The 9,840-nt window shown below is 42.0% G+C and overlaps 1 protein-coding gene across 1 annotated transcript; it reads left to right on the forward strand.

Annotated features, from left to right (window-relative positions):
* The first annotated feature begins 1,071 nt into the window (after positions 1 to 1,071).
* Positions 1,072 to 7,254, forward strand: LOC146650470 (uncharacterized). Its single transcript, XM_085384437.1, has 2 exons — positions 1,072 to 2,998; positions 3,097 to 7,254. The coding sequence occupies exons 1-2, from the start codon at positions 1,082 to 1,084 to the stop codon at positions 3,838 to 3,840; spliced, it is 2,661 nt and encodes an 886-aa protein (XP_085240563.1). The 5' UTR covers positions 1,072 to 1,081; the 3' UTR covers positions 3,841 to 7,254.
* Positions 7,255 to 9,840: the final 2,586 nt, after the last annotated feature.

Here is a 9,840-nt window from a genome sequence, read left to right on the forward strand (position 1 = left end):
ATTAAAAGCAGCAATTCTGCCATGAACAAGTCCAAAATCGCATCCATATAAACTTGTTAACACATTTTTAAAGATGGCCTGCAGAAATAACTAAAAGAAAAAGTTAGTTTGAGAATATATTTGCAAATGTTTCACAAAAAACTGACCTTAGCAGCAAATAAAAGAAAGTGCTTATAGATGATCCTGTCATCTCTTACATATAACATTTGTATTAATTACACAATTGAAAATGTAAACTAAATTAAGACTACCTGAAAAAAAGCAACACGCTTTTATGAATAAACAGCACTGTTAGCTAGCACTGTAAAAACAACATGTAGATGCATTACAGACTACTTTTTATATAGCATGCATGCACTACAACAATTCTGTGAAAACGTACCCAACTAAAACAAATGTATTTAAATTACTTACCTTCTCAGTATGCCTGACTCAGTGCCAAAGGTTGCATGTGGCTGAACAGTCTTCCAGAATCTGGCGGTCAATTGCGCTCTCCTTAAATTATGTTGTTGTCTTATTGGATAAGACTCTAGGTCTTATTATCCAATCATATTTAGTTGTTGTCTTTGAATATATTGCATCATTTCCGGTTGTGGTCAAACATGATTACAATGGTTTTAGTATTCTAATTTAGTCACTTTAAATCAATGCAAGAAAAATGAGTAGTCTCAGTATTGTTTATAATCAAGTAAATAGTACTTTATTTAATCATGTAAATAAGAGAAACATGAAAGGCTTGTGTAGCATTAACTAAATTAATTTGTGCAAATTCAAAAGCCTCCCAATTCCCATTTTTTCAGTGTAGATGACCAGCGCTTAATTTTAGACTACATAGGTTCAAAATAAAATCCCAACATTGAAAAGAAAACTTTGAAGTATGTACAAAAACTTATGACTCACTCCTAAAGTCATGCTGAAGTAAATCGGTTGGTTTTGATAAATGCTTCGGAAATGTATGCACCAGAACTTTACAGTGGTGTTGTGCCCCGAGTGAAGCTGATCTTCTTTTTTTTTCTGTATTTATCTCTCCGTCATTCTGAAGGAACTAAATACTGGAGAAGTACAAATCCATCCATCCATAATGTTGGGAACATCTTTGGGCAGCACTCCCACCTCTCCTATCCCAGGCCACTGTCCAAGCCCTGATTGCCAGTCAGATGGTCCTTTCTCTGTTGTTCTCCTGCATCAGTACCCTCCATGCTGGGTAACCCAGGCACAGTGTGACCTTGCCCAGGCAGAGGCAGAGCTGCGCAGGCTGCAGGAGCATCATGAAACTGAGACTGAATCTGTAAAGCGTGGTGTAGAGCGAGCTATCCTGGGAGCACGCAGAGAAGAGCAGCGCCTGCTGGAGAGGGTGGAGCAGGACCATCGGGACACTCAGCAGCGTCTAGACCAGATCCAGCGGGAGAACGTGGCAGCAGCCCGGGTCAGCCAGTCCCTGTTGGACCAGTGGCTTTGTAAACTGGCAGAACTGAAAAAGCAGATTCAGGAATTGGGTCAATCAGTTGTAAAGGACAGTGGGCCAAGCCAGAACCCACTGCTGAAGGAGATTTCAGAGTTCCTACAACCTTGGGAAATCTCAGTTTCTCTAAAGAAAGTGAACTTCAAACCAAGCTCACAACCGAATGCTGTCAACTTTGGAGATATTCGTGTTCAAGAACAAAGCCTTTGCCTGCATGCTGGAGGTTGTGGGCCACAAGGACAGCCATGTGCTCTTCATTCACAAGAGATGCTCTGTGAAGACACAAACTATCAAGGTTCTGGAAAAGAGAAGAGCACCCAAGGACAGGGATTTATTTCACCAACCGGCAGGGTTGTTAGAAAGATCAGCCTTTCTAACCGGGGTGACCTAGAATCAGAGGAGGAAAAAAAGCACTCTTCTGCAAAGATATGTCACTGCGAACAGGCTGACTGGGAATCATCTCAGGAAGATGAGGTAGAATCAGTTTCCTTCCAGCCACAAGGTGAGGATGTATTTTTGGCTGTACCTACAGTTCTTAAAAAATTGGACATGGAAGACGAGGACAAGATAAACAAGAATGGGAAACCTTACTCACCAAGGAACAAGAGGAAATGGCTAACTGTGGCCTCCAGCAGGAAGCCAAACCTTTTACCTGAACAAAAACAGCAGCATATAAAGCTTAGTCAGTGCTTAAGTTTAGACGGTCAAAATGGAGATAAGGGAAGAGTAGGTCAAGATTCCAATTATAGACTTTTAAGATACTGCAACAGTTCCCTAACATCTCAAAGAGAACCTTCAGCCAGCCAAAGCTGCCTAGACCTCACATCCAGGGGTCGACCCCCCTCTTGCCTCAGCCAGTCTTCTGATGAACACTCTCTAGGGACGCTCGGTGACTCTGGCCGAGCACCATCCCCAACAGACAGCCTTGATTCTAGCTATACTTTCATTGTTAGCCCATCTCATGACTACAGTATGAACAGAGGCTCTTTGAATTACAGTTGCCGCTTATCAAAGTCTGCAGTGGACTTGACTCACAAGACGCGCCCATTGATTACTAGTGGGCCAATTGAGCAAGGAGTGTGGGGGATTAGGGGCAGCAACTTCAAGACGAGCTTCACCTCAACCTCGCCGACTCTCAGAAGGAAATTGAAAGCCTCTGACATGGGGCATACTTTCTCGTCGCCTTCCTATAGAGGTCAAAATATTTTATACCAGCCACAGAAACAGGCTACAGCTGCTGGATCAACACAACCTCCTGTGGCTAGGTCTTTATCCCTGTCTGTTATAGATGGTTCCTGTACAACAGAACTTGAGGCAAAAAAGTGGGGCAGAGGACAAAGAAGGCAGCAAGCACTGGTGGAGTTAGAGGAGGAGTGTGACTTGACTTCCACAGAATTTAAACCCAAAGGTGTCCATCTCATTGGACAATTTGGAAAGCAAGGTTCAGGTCGAGCTGATCTTACCCTGCCAAGTGGTATCCATGCCACACCACAGGGTCAGCTCTTTATAGTGGACTGTGGAAATGCACGAATTCAGGTAGGTGTTATACAACTCAAACATGTACAGAAAATTTTTTTCAGTGTGGGAAATGAAACTGTCAATGAGGTTATAATTGAATTTCAACTTTGAAACAGGTGACTGACGCTCGTGGAAATGTCCTCCAACAAGTGACCTCTCCAACTGCTGGTGGCTCTGACAGACGGTGTAGGAACTACTTTGACATTGCGGTCAATGCTAAGGGTCTGATTGCAGTAAGCTGTGCAGCAGAAAGAGCTCTTCTTGTGTTCAGCAGGCACGGCCGACTGCTTCAGACCTTTGGAGGGTCTGGGTTCGGCTCTGCAAAAGATGAACTGGAAGCTCCCAGGGGTGTGACTGTAACCAGGCTCGATGAATTCCTGGTAGCTGATATTCGAAAAGGTACCCTCATTGCCCTAAAGCTTGACCCTAAGACAGGCTCCCGTCTTGAACGCACAGTGGTAACTGGATTCCACCGACCCTACTTAGTGGCAGCTTGCTTAAGCTCAGGCATGGTGGCTGTATCCGAGAGGGGCAATGAAACTGGTCGTGTACCTTGCGTCAAAGTTCTGGAGCCAGGCTGGAACACAGTTAGAGTTTTGGGTGTATGTGCAGGAATGGGACCTGTCCTGACCTGTCCCTGGGGTATCTGTATAGATACAGATGGTAATGTTTTGGTAGCAGATTGGGGGGAGCAGCACAGAATCCTTTTATACCCAGCACAGGGAGTAGGTTGGCCCATAATAAACCAGGGTTTGAGTAGTCCACGTGGCCTATCCTTGCTACCTGATGGCCAACTTGCAGTGTCAGATAGCATGCATCATTGCATCAAGATATACCAGTACAAATCATCCCAGGACTAGGAAAAGTGTGCTGATATTAAGAAAAAAAAAACCTAAAGTACAGCACTGATAAATGATGCATTAGTATTCGGCCCAGCTGCACCTATGAGTCACATGTCTGCCTGGATTTGTAGGCCAAAGGCTACATCCATGATAAAAGCAAGGACTATGAAGCTAAGCTACAAAGAGAAAGGAAAGAAAAGCTGGTGTTGCACTAGGCAGTGAGTGTTCCTCATGTCATTTTTAGCTTGTTGTTGTTTAGCTGCTTTGAAGTGTTCAGGGTCAAGTAGAATTGCTGTTTGTTTGGTGTCTGTTGTTTGTAGATTAGAGTTTAGTCACAGTCTGCACAATGTCTGTGTTGATCTGTGTGCTGCTCAGTTTTCTACCAAAGCTGATAACCCGCAGGCATGAGCACAGGCTAGTATTTACTCATGCATAAATTTAATAAAGCTATCCAATCCTGCACGAATATGAATGGACTCGCATTCATTAACATAATATTATTGCAATTTTTAAAAAGTAGAGAGTTTGTACTTTCTCCAATGTGGCATTTTTATTTTCAAGTGATACAAAGAGCAGGGTGTCTGTGTTTCAAATACATCTCGTCACAATTGGATTCGGTGATTCCTGCAAATTCTACAATTTTTCATGCTGTCACTGATTTTTACTGACAACGAGTTAAGCTCTGTGGCTCTTTTTCAGTCCACCCACTCCCTTCTTGCACAGCAGCATCTGTCAGCAGTGGAACCCGACTGTCAGCCAAGTTTTCTTTTGTGAGATGTGGCTGTTTGTAGCAGATGTTTCATTCGGCAGACGACTGTCCGTTTGGGATAGGGTGAAAGCGTGAAATTATTAAGAACATTTGCATTTGCTTTTTAGAGCTGAGAGATTTTCTTTTGCAGCACCCTGTGGACATATGTATGACATATAAAGGTTAGGCATAACATTATGACTTCGGACTTGTTTGTCCAGCACATCACACAGATGGGAAGTTTGGATTGAGATCTGGGGAATTTAGAGGCCAAGTCAACACCTTAAACCAACTGTTGTGCTTCTTAAACAGTTCCTGAAACATTTTGGGGGGTTACATAGTCTGCAACATTGACACATACCACCCACCTAAGCAAAGTAACATCCACATGGATGGGAGCACCCAAGGTTTCCCAGCAGAACATTGCCCAAAGCATCACACTGCTTCTGTCAGCTCACCTTCTTCCCATAGCATCTGCTGGTGCCAGGTGTTCCCCTGATAAGTGACACACAGGCATCCGGTCATCCACGTGATGTAAAAGAAAACATGATTCATCAGATCAGGCCACCATCTTCCATTGCTCTGTGTTCAAGTTCTGCTCACATGCCCATTGTGTTATTTTCAGTAGTGGACATGGATCAGCGTGGCCATCCTGACTGGTTTGCGGCTATGCACTGCCACACACAACAAACTGTAATGCTCTGTGAATTCTGACACCTTTCTATCAGAACCAGAATTCACGTTTTCGGCAATTTGAGCTACAGTAACTTGTCTTTGGGTTCAGACCACATGGGCCAGCCTTCCCTCCTCACACGTGACCCTTTCACTGATTCACCATTTCCTTTCCTGGACCATTTTTGACATATACTTACCACTGCAGACCAGGAACACCCCGAAGAGCTCAGTTGTCTAGCCATCACAGTTTGGCCCTGATCAATCGAAGACCCATATCGATTGGAACTGATAGCTTTAACCTAAATATTGTCCAAAGGCTGAGCTTGCTGGATAGATGTATCTGCAAAGGATGCAATCTTCTGCCATTTAGAACCTTACAAGTTAAAGGAAAGAAAAATGGGTGGAGAATTAGTGTGAATCATTGCACCAAAACTTAAAAATTCTAAACTAAGTTCTGTAAAAATTGTGTCTCAAACAGCATTTATTTAAAAATGTCAAACAAAAGCCGCTTAGCTTTAAGATTTAAGTTTCTTTTTTCTACCCCCTGATGGCAGCAATATGACATTCTGCTGGTTTTAACACTACTGGGATGTATATACGTCCTTAATTCAACACTAAGGCTAATACCATTTTCACCATCACTGTTCTTATTTCAGTGCATGTTTACATCATTTTTACATTTGTTCTTAATAATTGTTAATAAATCAACACTCGTTTTGTTGTTGAGTTGCTGCTTTTACTGAATTTACCTGGAATTTTTTTCTACCTCTTGAACATGTCTAAAATGTTCCAAGCCTTTCTGTCATGAACACGCTGTCAGGACTGCAGCGTGTTGTGCGCTCTGCTGAGAAGGTGATTGGCTGCAGACTCCCATCTCTGCAGGACCTGTACACCTCCAGGACACTGCGGCGTGCAGCCCGGATCTCAGCTGACCCTTCTCACCCTGGACACAGTCTGTTTGACCTGCTCCCCTCAGGCAGGAGGCTCCGGTCCATTCGCACCAGAACCTCTCGCCACAAGAACAGTTTCTTCCCCTCTGCTGTTGGACACATGAACAATAACCACATGATTGTCCCCGCCACTAACATATGACCCTACGCTGTGTAACTGCATCATTTCATGTTTGGCACTGATCACCACCTGCACTCATGTATATATCTTTCTACGTAGCACTCATAATTCTTATTCTCATGTATATATCTCATGTATATCTCATGCACATGTCTTTCTTTCTACATAGCACTTTAATTCTTATTGTCTGCACTGAAGCACCGCAGCAATTTCCTAATGTTGTAAACCTCAACATCTGGCAATAAACCCATTCTGATTTCTGATTTCTGATGATACAGTCACTAGGGAACAGAGAGGTTGGAGAACATGGCATGACCAAATTACTGCAACTCTGTGCAGATTGTTAGACCTGCAATCTGCCTTTGAAGTGGTTTCTTTGAAGACGGGGACCAGAGCTGCCGTCTTCACAATGACTTTGTTGTGCTGATAAAATGGCAATAAGCCTGAGTCAGCCTGCTCAGTCCTATTGCCTCAGAGTTTGTGATTGAATGGGCCTATGAACTAAATAAGTAAAAGTGCTGTTTGTTGCTGTCTACGTGCATAACTAGTTCGATTCAGACTCCAGCTAGAGGCTCCACAAATACTGATGTACTTGCTGCCTTATGGCAAAATAACATAGATGCTCAGGAACCTTGAGCATCTTGAGACACGTGCAGACGAGTTGCATGGATCAGCACAGACGGCCTGAGATTGATGGTAATATGCTGTCTGCTTTAATCAACTGGACTGCTATATTTGGGAAACTTGGTCAACTTGTATGCTCTTTGAAAGTCAGACTGGTGCAGTCACCATGTGATTGAAAGCAGTTGCCCAGAGGTTGAGAGTTTTGAACACTAAACCTCTGAACAACCAGAACTTGGAGGAAGCAATGGACAGAAAATAATTTCACTGCAATCACTGATTTTTTTTTTTCCTTTCCTAATCACAAGGTTTTAAATCCTGTTTTTCTCTCTAGTGTGTCTGAGCATTTAGATTAAGCCATGAAATGTCAAGACAGATTTAATACATTAAAAGGTACAAAAAGGTTTCATCTGTCATCTTTTTTTAACTTCATGTCTTTGGATCTCTCTAGTTTTGATGATTTTCCATGTTAATGATAATAAAATGTAAGAAGGAAAAGTTGTGTGATCTTCATTGGGCTTCAGTCGTCTATTGAGTCCTGCTAATATCTTGTATTACCTTAAGGTTGTCTACAATATTAAAAGTTGACATAAACACAGTGTTTGGTTCACAATAGCGTAAACTAGATCTTCCACACCATGAATAAATATGGGGTTTGTGTCTTTTTGTGAATTTAAAAACCAATATAGACTGTGGATTTTTACACAAGAGCTCAGTAAAATTCAGCTGTACACCCACTACAATTATGATTTTATTTGTGGTGAAAATTAATAGAATGAACTTGCACACAGAAAGAAGTGAAGGAGGATCCTCTCGTGTCTAACGCCCACCTATTTGTATCCGTTGCCAAGTGAAGAATAACATGAGGGCTCTGTTTGCATTTTAAGTCAATTTCCTGCACATCTGAGATACTCATGCCAACCTCTCCACAGATCAAACTCCCCCTCACTCCTCCCCAGCTGTTTATCAGTACTCGTCTCTCTCGAAAATGTCGTGATTGCTTCGCAGAGAATGACACATGCTCTCTGCACACATTCTGGACATTTCGTACAGAGTGAAAATCACTTTCAGGGTCTGTTAGACAGCCAGCGGTGCAGTGTGGTCATCGTGTCATACAAGGGGAAAAAATGGCACAATGATGTCAAGCATTTGTTGAAAGGTTGATTCCACAGTAATTGCTCATACACAGTAAATGTAGGGTGTGTAGTCCTTTCAGAAGCTCAGTGTCAAATGAAGTTTGTATTTTTGTGACACCATCCTCCAGCACCGGTTTTCATGTCCTGTTAGACTGCTTCTTTCTTACAGCCACTAAGTAACCTCTTATTTTCTTTGGTAGTGTTTCCTGAATTTTGGTCCTTTACTGACCTCATCAAAGAAAAGAGCATTTCGGTTTCTAAATGGTAAATACAACACTTTTGTAAAGCTCCACAAATTAAAGCTGACACTTGAACTCCACTGTGATAGCGTAGAGACGCAAAATTACTCTACATCTCTCAAAGATAGCAGCCAAATCCAACATTCAAATTAAATACACATTTGCATGGAAGTCAGTGGCCTTTACCTGCCACTAGATGTTACTAAAGGGACTTGGTTGATTAATGGGGTAACTTTAAAGACATGCCATGGATTTTATCTGCAGACATACCATTTCCTCTCCTCTCTGTTAACTGCAACGCGAGCTCTTCAGAACGAATCTTCCTGTTTCCGTCTCTGTAGCTCCACCTGTTTCCCACGAGCTGTTTCCTAGCCAATCAACTATCCTTTTCATCCATTGTTCTTCACTCAGCGAGCTTCCTTGTTTCCAGCCAGCTGGCTATCCTGTCATCCAGCTTTCCTGTTCCTCATTTGATGCACCCCATTTCCCAGTTCACTTGCCCCAGAATTTTGTCAGTTACATTTTTTACAATGCGTTAATGAAACTCCATGACCTGCCAAACCTGCAACACTCTTAGTGAGCATGTTAAATTATAAAATCAAGGAAGTAAATAAATTTTAAACCTGTAAGTTCGAACAGTGTTTTAAATGCACATCAATTCATTTATATGAGGGTATGGTAACCTTGTGCTCGCTGTATAGTCTGCAAGGATGTTGTTATGCAGCTGTGGAGGAATTATGGAAATGAGCCAGTTCCTACACACAAAATAGCATAAAACAATAGAAGATTAACAGATTAGTGAGAGCATTTGTAAAATATAAAAAGCTCACAGTGTCTCTTTCTTATGGTCTTGGAGAAATTCTCAGTATTAGTGTGTTATTCAAGCTTCCGTTCATAATTTACATTTTGCCCTCAAGTAGCTTTAAGGTTCTGGAAATCATTATTCCGTGTGCCTCACAGTTTCATTAAAATACTTCACATGCAGCGCACAAGTTTTTAGTGACCCACAATGCTTTTAATCCTGTATATGCATTTGATCCTTTTCCTAAATGTTACACCCTGGGAAAAAAAAAAAAATCACATTGTTTGCTTTTGTGCTGACTTTATATGCCTTTGTTGGAAAAGCAGCGTGCTAACTGTTCCAGCTTCTCTGTAAAGCAGCAGGAGCAGTACGGCTTCTCTATGGAAACGCGCAATGTTTTCAAGCTGTTCCATTTTCTTCGTCAGCCAGCTTGTAGATAGTGTCGACTCTTGCATTAAAATAAACGTTTTGCTCGTAGCGCTTTTTAAGGCTGACACTTCACACCAAGAAATAACTTTTCAAAATCCTCTTAAGAGTGGAAACAAATGCAGATGAGGGAAAAATAATTAGCCCTGCAAAGACTGCTCTCACAGTGCATCGGTTGTTTTCGACATAGTTAAGAATTCAGACAGTGTGACATTTTGTTCTTGGCTTTAGAAAGACAGGAATAAGTTTTGTTCCAAACAACATGTAGCTCTTCCCTCCAATCTTCATAAAACAATCAGA

The sequence above is a fragment of the Rhamphochromis longiceps genome, linkage group LG16 (assembly GCF_057381845.1).
Source record: "Rhamphochromis longiceps isolate RC_006_pf linkage group LG16, R_longiceps_female_GT1.1, whole genome shotgun sequence".
Taxonomy (NCBI): Eukaryota; Metazoa; Chordata; class Actinopteri; order Cichliformes; family Cichlidae; genus Rhamphochromis; species Rhamphochromis longiceps.